The following is an 11,134-nucleotide window of genomic DNA, read 5'->3' as shown; positions in this document are numbered from 1 at the left end:
AGCTATCAAAATAGGGGCGAGACCCTTTTGGGGTAGGGGCGTGTTTGTTTTGGTGATTTCAAATGTCAACATTGACTACCAGAAATCGCTTACCCCACCTTTAAGTGTCAAAAAAGGATTGCGGAGGATCTCTATTAGACTCTATTACACTGTTTGAATCCGTTTCTCCGAGACAGCAGCCACTGACTTGGTATTAGATGAGCAAACAGATCTCATTGTTAGTCATCAGGAATAGTTACTCATCCTGACATGTATTCTGTATGACTGTTTGTACATTCACCATTTCCATCATAACAATTCCAGCCCCCCCAAACAGCGGTGTTCAGTCTGTCCCATCAACACAATGCACATGACTGCAGCCTCACATCACATCCTGCGCACAGATGCTGGAGCGGGCCGCTGCGGCGCCACCCGGGTTCACTGCCACAGCTGTGTCCAATGTGTGCACAACCAAACATTCACGCTATTGTTGCCTAGCTGTTAAAAGCCTCTTATTTAGATTTATATAGCCTCCAGATAACATAATTCAAATCGTCATTCAAAACTAAATGACCCAATCAAAATTGATTTGGTTTACTTTCTTAATAAATATTGCTAGTCTTGTTGTGAATGTCATGAGTGCACGTTTTATAAAGAAACCATATTAAAATAAATAAATAAAAATTAATAATAATCACAATCAATGACCAATCAAATCATGGGCTGCGTTTTCCAATCATAGATTGTAAAGGCCACTGATGCTTTGCTATAATGATTTTTTTATAGTTTGTTTAGATTTAAGATTTTTTTGGAAAACACAGCCCTGTTGGGTAACATCAAATCTGCTTTATATTATTTCCTGCTTTCACTCAGAAGATGATTATTTATGTACCATGTCATGTTTTTTATATATATAGATTTAATACTATAACAATTGTTAAATGCTTATTTCTTGTGAAAGTTATTGTCACAATCCTGGTACTGCTTTGCTAATGGAGGCATGTAAAAGTTAAAAACACACCACAGCCATTCTTAGCACATGTGCAAGGGAGGCTGCATCCATCTGCTTTTCTTCAAAAAGACTCAGGCCTGGTTTCATAGACAGGGCTTAGACTAAGCCAGGATTAGGCCATAGTTCAATTAGGACATTTAAGTCATATTTATAAATGTGCCTTAGAAAAAACATTACTGGTGTGCATCTTGAGACAAAACAAAGGCACTGATATATTTTAAGATCAGTCAGTGCAAGTTTCTTTCAGCTGAAACAGCTCAGAATTACATTTTAGTCTGGGAATAGGCTTAAGCCTTGTCTGTGAAACCGGGGGTCACAGTCCTGTCATCAGTACTTTTATGAACTAATGCAGAAAAACAGAAGAGAAACTCGTCTCATGTCATTCCACTGAACGCTAGCTAGAGGAGAGCCTTGGACTGGACCAGTGAACACAAGAAAAATAGTGTCTCAGTATACACACTATGCATGCTAAATGCTCAAACAGAAAGCTAAAGTGTATATTTTCTATGCTACAAGTGTCACCAAACTGCTCCGGGTGTGTGTGTGTTCACTGCTGTGTGTGTGCACTTTGGATGGGATAAATGCAGAGCACTAATTCCGAGTATGGGTCACCATACTTGGCCACATGTCATGTCACGTCACTTCACTTCAAATAAAATTGCAAAAATATGGACTGTTTACCATTGGTCGGTCAAACAGTCCCATCTCAAACTCATGCCAATGGATCTGTCAGCTCTGCTGTGTTGGTCTGGTCGAGATCCTCTCATACATCTGTACATTAAACCAGGTGCATAGTATTGTTTATCCTCCACAGTTTGACAGCAGACTTCTGTTGAGAGAAGTTTAATCTTCTGAGCATCAAGACAATGCCTTGATGGTGGAAGTCAGAGATATATAAGTTGGAATCAACCCAGGGTCTCTGGAAATACGTGCCTGTGGTGACATTTGATTTTACGTTGGTTCTTGCACATTTCCTGACACTTTCAAAGTGAAACGTCCAGTGAGTGGCACTTAAAACAAGTTCAGCTTTATCTGAAACAGATTATTGTGAGTCTAGCAACGTTTATTAAGTTGCTTGTTGTATGTCTCGCGGCAGTTCAGGAATGAAATATCCAGTGAGTGGCACTAAAAGGTTAATGCTCAGTTGTGTTTGAAAATAACATACAACTTGCACTAAACACCACACTAAACCTGAACTATAGTGTTAACAAAAGCAAACATGAGATGAGATAAAACACATTTCCTGAAGCAACAATGCTATTTTAGCTTGTCTTTGAGCTCCTTTTTCTTGAGACTCGTACCCAAGTGCATTGTGTACCAGGTGCGCTATCAAGCAAGTTTACTGTGTCAGAAAAGCCATACATACAGTATGCAGCTGGTTATGTGATGCAACCATTATAATGTATTAGTTTATGCACTATGGTAAAAGTATTTTCAGTTCATACCATTGGGCATTTAAATCTTTATAAATCAATAATCTGTAATCATAATTAGCATGAAAACAAATGAAATGTGTTGGTGTTGTACTCCCACTAGTGTTCATTTCAGCTGGAAACTTTAGTGAATTATATGTTTTTTGAGTTTTGCTGAAATGTAGCCAAGGTTTGTAGGAATACCCCACATACAGCATTTGATGGAGCCCAGCATTATTTTCTGTTATTCTGTTTGCTTATGTGTGATCAGTAATGAGGTTCCCACAGGAAGTTTTAAACAGGCTTGCATTAAGTCATGTTGGCACAGTGTGGGCAGCGTTCTTCTGGAGCATTGCACTGGGCAGTGTGTGTGCGCGCGCGTACTAATGGTCATGTAGTTGTGGGCGAGCGTTAGGGAATGCTAAAGCTCTTGCTGGACTCAAAGCTGCTGCCCACATCCTGCTTATGTTCTTTCTGATTCACCTTTCTCTTTCCACCCTGTGTCTCTAGCGATCATCATCTGTCCAAGATTCAGCCCACATCAAAGTGTTCCACACTCTTTTCCTGCCACCCCCTCTCTTTCTCTTTTTTGCTGTCCATTTGCATTCATCTGTTTGTAACAGCATCATAGAAAGGAATGTCCTCTGGATAATCGGACATGGCCTTGACTTGCACATGCTAAATGTAGAGTATCTTCAGCCAGCTAAGAGACCGTTATCATTATTCTGATATATATGTACATACATATGTATCCATAACCACATAATAATATATGGCATAATACAATATAAAACATGACCAACACTCATATATAGAGGGTGCACCGAGTCACAAACAAACACTATCATGGTAGCACACACAGCAGTAATATAATAAAATGAATAACACCAAAAATAGTATATACATAATACCAAAAAGTATCAATCCATTTTACATTAACTATTTTGCTATTTTTACTTTATTTGTGCCCTGTGTATTGTTATGCTTATTAGAATCATTATTATCAATGTGTTAATGTTACTCTCAGCCAATGCTAATGTTACTCTGGTAATGTTACTCTGTTGTGCCCTTCTCTTGAACAATATTTTTTCTGCTTTCAGATGGAGAAAGTAGAGGCCGATCTGATTCGCTCTAAATCTTTACGAGAGAAGCAGTCTAAAGAGTTCAGTTACCAGTTGGAGGAGCTGCAGCGAAGATACGAGCAGCAGGTCAAACTTTTCTTCAAATCCATTTGCGTTACATTAAGTGTGACTTAACAATTTTCCTTTTGGTAGAAATGTAGACGAACAAAGCATTTGCTCAGACTTCAGCGTTATTTCGTTGTGTGACACAGGTTATATTCAAATGAAATCATCTAGATGATTCCTCTAGATGACTGGATGGGTTGGCGCAGAATCAAATAGATTTATTTTCTCATTTTAAGGTCCCTTATCATATTCCATTCAGTCTCCACTTCCTCCTGATTAAAAATGGAATGTGTTCATCATTTAATCAAAGTCTTGTTAATTGATAAGATGCTGGCTTTTTAAGGTTTTTACTTCTGACGGGAATGTGTCAGTTATCTTTTCTTATTTCTTTTTTAAGATAAAAATGGCAAATATTGAAGTCATCTCACAATCCTAACACATTGCTAGCAGTATATATATAGCTTAATTATACAATAGAGATAGAAAGACGATGGAAGAGTGGTGTTTAATTGGGATGTATAGTTGGGGCCAGGAATGGCATACATTTTAGCAAACACAATGCTTGCTGCCAAAGAGACATACTAAGTTGAGAGTTAGCATGCAAAGCTTTGCTATTCAGACTGTTCAGACATGACTGTCCCATAAACTGAATCAGATCACTAAATGATGCACACACAAAAGGGTAACACTTTATTTTAAGGTGTCCTTGTTACACATGTTACATGTACTTACTATTGTAATAACAATAAATTATGCATAATTACATGTAAATAACCCTAATCCTAACCCTAACCATATAGTAAGTACATGTAGTTAATTAATATTACTCGGTACTTAAATATATATTTGCATTGTAACACCTTAAAATACAGTGTAACCGAAAAAAGTTATTATTATTGTTATTATCATTAGAGCTAAATGTGTGAAATATCGCAAACAACAACAAATAATAATAATAATAATAATAATAATAATTGGTCTGACAATTAGCACATTTAGCAACTCTCTCCCCTCTTCTTAACACACGTGTTGCGTCAGTTATAATTGCTGTGATCATATCACTAGAGAAAATAATAGCAATTTTAATGAAACTGTGGCAGATAAGGTTGCCAAGGTAACAAGCCCTCAAATATGTTGAGTGTCTAAATTGATTTGTTAAGTTCAAACTGTAATGTCACTCACCCAGAGTCATCCAGGTCATTTTTCATCCCAAAATCAAAGAAATATATTTGCTTAAAGAAAATGTCCGTTTAAAAATTCTATATGATATTTCAAACAGATTTTTAATAAAATTTTTGCATGATAATTAAGTATATCCTCCACAAAAAAAACCCTGAAAGGTCCATGTAAAAGTTTACAGACATTTCCTTAAACCCCAAAACACAACACAATGCAATGTGAAATAATTGAAAATATGGGTTAACCCTGATGGAAACATAAACATGGAAAAGTCAAACACATTGGACCCTATGTTTTATGGACATTTCTTAGAGTGCATTATCATAATTTAAGAAATTTGTCGTCTTAATTCAAAAAAAGATATATTATTTAAATGTCACAATGCAAATAATTGTATTGCCTTTAACTATGCTTCATAACTTTGGCCTGAAACTAACTCACTTTGGCCCCTGTACTCACTTACTGACTACACAATATTGAAACATTACAATAATACATTTGACTGATTTGTCAAGCATTTAGGAATCACTGGGAAGCATCTATTAGCATATGTTATTCTGAGAGCAACTTTGTAAAGGTTTTTAAAGTTCGTAAAGATCTAGTTGATTGACCCCTCAAGTTACTGAGCTGAGATGTTTATTGCTGGTTTAATGAGTGTACTGTGGTCTGAGGGTCACTTTAGCCATTCATGTGGACACAAAGAAACATTCCCCAGGATTCCTATCAATGGGACTTTAAAAGAGTCCATTTCTATAGAAGTGTTGTTTCTCTTTGACCTCCTCGCCATTTGATGTCATGCCGGCTCGAGTGCCGACACCGAGCTGATGTCTGAGGTCACAACTAGTAGGAAGTTACGCAGTATATGACATTAACAACATCCCACTCACAACTGTGGAGGCTGTGTTTGGAGATGGCAACCTATCCTATCAATTAACATCAACCAAACTGTCCATCTCATGATCTCTTTCTTTTTCATTTTCATGTTTTCTTATGCAAAAAAGCCGCACACAAACAAATAGACAGAATTATCCTTTTTGGAGTTTCTGTACTCTGAATAATAGAATATATTTTCCGCCACTCTTCTTTCTTCAAACAGAACCCCTACTGAGTGCCGCCAAGCTTCCCTCCTCTCCGATACCACACTCTTTCCTTGGGGAGCCTGCTTCAGTCGCCCACCGCCCCATGACCTCAACGCTGGCGCTCTAGGAGGGGGCGCTAATCACATCTTCCCAGTGACAGCAGCCATTCAGCACTGGCGCTTTAAGAACCCGGCACCCAGCAGCCCTTTCTGTGACGTTTCAGTGTTTTCAATCTCTCCCCCACCCTTCGCTTTCCCACTGTCATATCGCCATATATTTGGCTTGGATTTTCACCCTACGTCGAAAAAAATTAACTCAGAATTGTCAAAACCAAAGCCTTGCTTTGTCGCATGTCCGACAAGTGCTGTGGGACGGGTTTATCCCATCACAGCAAGATGTACACGGGGCTTTAAACTAAGGTAATCACTGATCACGGTGTATTCATCTGTCAAGACGTGTATATATTGCAAACTGGATGGTCAGATTGTAGTGTACCTCCTAACAGAGACCTCAGAATCAGCATGTTTACCCGAGGTTAGCATATTAATGCATGGCGTGATATGAAGAAATCTGTCCTATTCCTTTAAAACCGGAGGGTTGCGTCCTTTGGCGGTCCCTGATCAATTAGTTGAGGCTCTTTCTGTTGGCTGTTCGGTTTTGCCCTATTAGAGATGTCTGCTTGCATCCATGTCTCTTCCTCTACAGAAATCGATAAAGCTGGAGGATGAGGAATCTTCTCCCTAAATCTTACTTCAGCTTCAAAATTCACTGAAATTGGAAATGCCATGGGACTGTTTGAAGCGTCTTTTGTGGCCTTGTGCCTGATTGGCTGGGGGAATCGAGCTGAAATCCCATTCGTCACCTACACTCAATAGCACCACAGCAGCCTCTAGCTGGCAGGCCAGGTAGGGTGCCGAGCCGCACAATGTGGGGGGATTAGCTTGAAAACTGTGGGGACCAGGCCTCTCGCTGCAGGATAGCTGGGAGATGGGGGCTGGACCGGCCAAGGTCACCGTCTCCCATCCAGAGGAGAGTTGGAACGGACCTTGGGAACCGTTGGCGCTGCCTCTCATCGCCAGGCTCGGCTCACCGCACAGCAGGTGCAAGTCAGCGAGATAATACTGCTGCTAGCTGTGTTCTTTCAATATTTTCCTCCTTGCTTTCAATGCTGACCGCATTTTTCTCTGAAAAAAGAAGTTAGCAGGGATGCCGGGCGGATTGGGATTTTTTTAGGCTCTTAATTTTCCATTTTTGTCAAAGCGCAACACTTCGGATAAGGTTTCAGAAGTAACAATAAGTGGTTATTAAAGTTGCAGTACATCCACCATGACGTTATACTGTATGGACAGACAAGAAATTTCAAATGAATTTAATTAATGAATGAAGTGTTTTTCTTTCTTTCTTTCTTTCTTTTTTGAGCATTCTTTTGAAATAAAATAGGATTACAGGTAAAAATCTGCAAACAGATAATGTGTTAATTTCTTGCTTCCTCGTCTTTAATTACAATCATGGCCATAATGTCAAGGCCTTTTATTATTATTAATTTAGTTTTTTTTTGCCCAGTGCTGTGCCACTGGCCTTGACAGTACGCTTTTTTCTAACGAGAGCTGAAAGAGAGGCTAGCTTGTCGTAATTAGCGCAAAAGTGGGAGGACAACAACATGTGAGATCATAGTGACGCAAAAACTTGCGTAGGCTTCTTTTGTTGTGAGGCAAACGTGAACTTTTTTCTTCGCTGAGCCATGCACAAGTTGTCATGACGACAGGGATGTTCTGCTGATGAAGTCTTACTTCTTGTTGTCCAATCAGATTGTGGAACTGAAACTGCAGCATGAACAGGAGCGGACGCACCTACTCCAGACACACAATGCTGAGAAGGACAGCCTGGTCCAGGACCACCAGCGGGAAATCGATAGTTTGGACAAGCAGGCGAGGGCCGCCATGGTCCAGCAGCAAATGCAAACCCTGGAGTGGAGGAAGCGCGATGCTCAGGTAGGGGGTCCCTTCCTTTCCGTCGCTTCACTATTTTGTTTTTCTAATTAGGATAATGTTACAATTGATGGCTATTTTACACTGTGTATTTTATTTCATTATTGCATTTTTATAAGTTCCACTACATAGAATACCGTTTACAAGGTACTTAAAAAAATATAGTATTTCGCGTACTTTTTCGCAAAACTGTTGTCATGTTTTTATTGTACCGTGTGGGGGAAAAAAACAAGGATTTAATTAGGAAGAATTCTAAAACGCAAACTTATTGGGCATTATTTTTATGTGCAACTTTCCACTTGGGAGAATTCCTTAAAAATTCATTGAAAAAAGTGACTGAAACCACAGGATGCTGGATGAAAAAGGTAAATTCCCCAACCCGTTGCCGCTGTGGCCTTTTATTGTAAACCGTAGGGTGCATTCTTCTTTTCTTGGGTTGTTTATATTGAGTTTAGTAGTATCTGTGCACCACCACTGAGTTCTGGTTTTGTCGCTACGGTGTAGGTAGCATTTATCTGCTAATAAGAGCTATTCTCTAATATCTCAAACTACTGGAACAGGCGTATGTCATTTAGAGAGTATTAATGAGCTCTTTAGCCATAAAACCTCCATTTTGGTCATCAGCGGGTTTCTGGTGCCTGTTGTGCCAATTGCCCCGTCCGCCGCTTCCCTCTCCAGCGCTTTTATATGGTGTCATAACAGCTACAGAAAACTTGAAAAAAAAAAGCTACTTGAAAATGAGTGTTATGGCCACAAGCCCAAAACAAGAGCTGAATGCCAATTGTTATATTGAATGAGTTTTATTTTGAAGTGCAAAAATTCTGTAGTTATGTCTTTATTTCTTCAGTTTCGTGCAGCATGGCTTGACAATACACCCGCAAGAAAAACTGGAAGCTACTGCATAGTTGACAACAACAGCTGGTAAAATGCTATAACTATCTGTCCACAAAAAAAGTTTGAAATGTAAAAATACACTGTAGTTGGTGAAAAAACAGTGGTCAGAATCTACACTTTCACTTATTTTCTCTTTCATCAGCCTGCACGCATTAAGTCTTGTTCACACTGAGCGATTTTATCACTGGGGTTCGTCAGGTCGCTGTACTGTTGGTCTCTAGTGAGCGTTGCTACTGCTGGATGATCTAATGTTATTAGTAAGCTGAGAGTGGAGAAGTAATTAATTCTATTTTAACAAGGATTGATATCCTGATAACATATAATGAACATGATGAACTGTTATCAATACACAAAAACGTGGTGAAATCACTGTAACAAAGTTCGTAGTTCGGGAAGAAGGAGGCGGGAACCGGCGAACATTCAAACAAAACTTTAATAATAAAATAAACACAAAACAGGTGTTTTGTGCGCGGACGACTGTCGCGCACAAACAGAACCAAAACAAAAAATAAAGTCCAGGTCTGGTCCTCTCTCGTCCATTAAAAACAATGCACTTATTGTGTACATACATATTTTTACGTTGTACTTACATTTGAAAATACCGTCCTGTAATTGCATGTGTAATTACAATTAATTTCTGTAGTTACATCTATAATTGACCCTACCTCTACCCCTTAAACCTAACCATACCACCAAACCTGTCCATAACCTCACCCGTGTCCCGGTCAATAGCAGCAAAAGTGTTTTGCAGTTCAACATGAACACAATGGTACATGGTGCCTAACAATTCATTATTTTATTATTAAGTACATAGTAGTGCTGGGCGGTATACCGGTTCATACAGAATACCGATGTTTATTTTTGTTATTATATGAATTTTTAAAATACCACAATACCGGTGTATGTCGCTTAAACAACGTTTGGAACGCGACACTGTTTGAAAGGGGTCCCTTTTCACTGTTGCACTGTGGTGAGGGAACAGCTGTATGTGTTACTAAGCTGTATGTGTTGATTTTATCAGACGATGCCGCGATTATAAGTGAGAGTGACTCCTGGTTAACATTTAAAAGGGGTCGTGTTTAGTCACTATTTAGTGTGGTATTTTTTGACAATATTCACTCATCATGACAGTAAAATAGGGCATTCTAAGTCAATATACTGCAGTATTTCCTCTCTCAATCAGTAGAAAATATGGTTAACACCCGGTCATGCATGAAAAAAAAATACCGTCATGTACCTTGAAACTGGTATAATTTTGAAAAATACCGTGATATAAATTTTTGATCATACTGCACAGCACTAGTACATAGTATTTAAAGACACCTAATATAAAGTGGGACCCTTTATTATACATATTTTGAGTAATTTAAGACATTGTCCCGCGAGCGTGAGGTCTGACTTTCCCGGAGAAGTGCAGTGAGCGGCAGAGTAGCAGCGCATTCAGTTGGCCGCACCGCAACAGACTCGTCAATAAATTTTTTTAATGGATTTTTTACTAACTACTATTAATTAAGCTACCTGTGAATTAAACAATTATAAATGCTATAAACATATATTGTAGTTCCCCTAACTCCACAACAAATTCTGTAAATTTAATGGTATTCATAACAGAACAGGACTGAAAAATATGAATATAAAACAAACTATATTGGCATTCATTATAAACAACATTTATTATAAATGTCAGGCTAAACTATTTAATTTAAAGTGTAACTAACACACACACACACATATATATTTATTTATATATATATATATAATTTAATAGGTAATATTTGTCTATAGATTGTGTTTTTGCTGATTGAGAATTGCTGCATGATTTGATTTGATTTGACTTGATTTGATTTGATCTCCAGACATGTTAATGTCTCAGACACTTACAAAACAAAGAGTCATTTTATTTCATTTAGACACACTGTATGAACAACAGATGCTTAATTCTGCCATTTAAATCCACTAGTACGTTTCTTTGCGATTTCGTCTTGACAAATTCCATGTTTTTTTCAGTAATGTAACATGGAGTTCAAACAGCATGGGAGAACATCTGAAATCCGTGGAGTATAGCATCATACCGCTCTGATCGGCAAATTAATGATGCTGTCAAACTTTTAAAGAGCTTGATTCCCCAGTAAGAGATTAGAACACAGAAAATGAAGGCGGACATGGCATAGGAGATCAGGCCTGCTTTCTGATGTGCCAAAAACAACAAGCTTGTTGACGGCGGTCACGTTGTCTCTTGCACCAGCAGGGGGTTTGGATTCAGCCGTTTTGGGTTGTCATGCCGCCCAAGTCATCTCAGAGCTGTAATCTAGGCAAAGGGTGGCTGCTTTGCAGGAGCTCAAATAGAGCACATTTTTTAAAAGATTTGGTTTGGTTTTATAATTCCCATACTCCCGTTTGTGTT

At 38.6% G+C, this 11,134-nt stretch overlaps 1 protein-coding gene across 1 annotated transcript in view; it reads left to right on the top strand.

The window, feature by feature from the left end:
• Positions 1-11,134, top strand: part of cep112 (centrosomal protein 112) — an 87,859-nt gene that overhangs the window by 39,365 nt on the left and 37,360 nt on the right. The window contains exons 11-12 of the mRNA XM_016540152.1: positions 3,504-3,611; positions 7,657-7,839. Coding sequence (XP_016395638.1) covers positions 3,504-3,611; positions 7,657-7,839 — 291 coding nt within the window. The remainder of the gene's footprint in view (positions 1-3,503; positions 3,612-7,656; positions 7,840-11,134) is intronic.

This window comes from Sinocyclocheilus rhinocerous, unplaced genomic scaffold (assembly GCF_001515625.1).
Source record: "Sinocyclocheilus rhinocerous isolate Xijiao unplaced genomic scaffold, SAMN03320098_v1.1 scaffold2593, whole genome shotgun sequence".
Taxonomy (NCBI): Eukaryota; Metazoa; Chordata; class Actinopteri; order Cypriniformes; family Cyprinidae; genus Sinocyclocheilus; species Sinocyclocheilus rhinocerous.
This window is presented reverse-complemented; position numbering and strand designations above follow the sequence as displayed.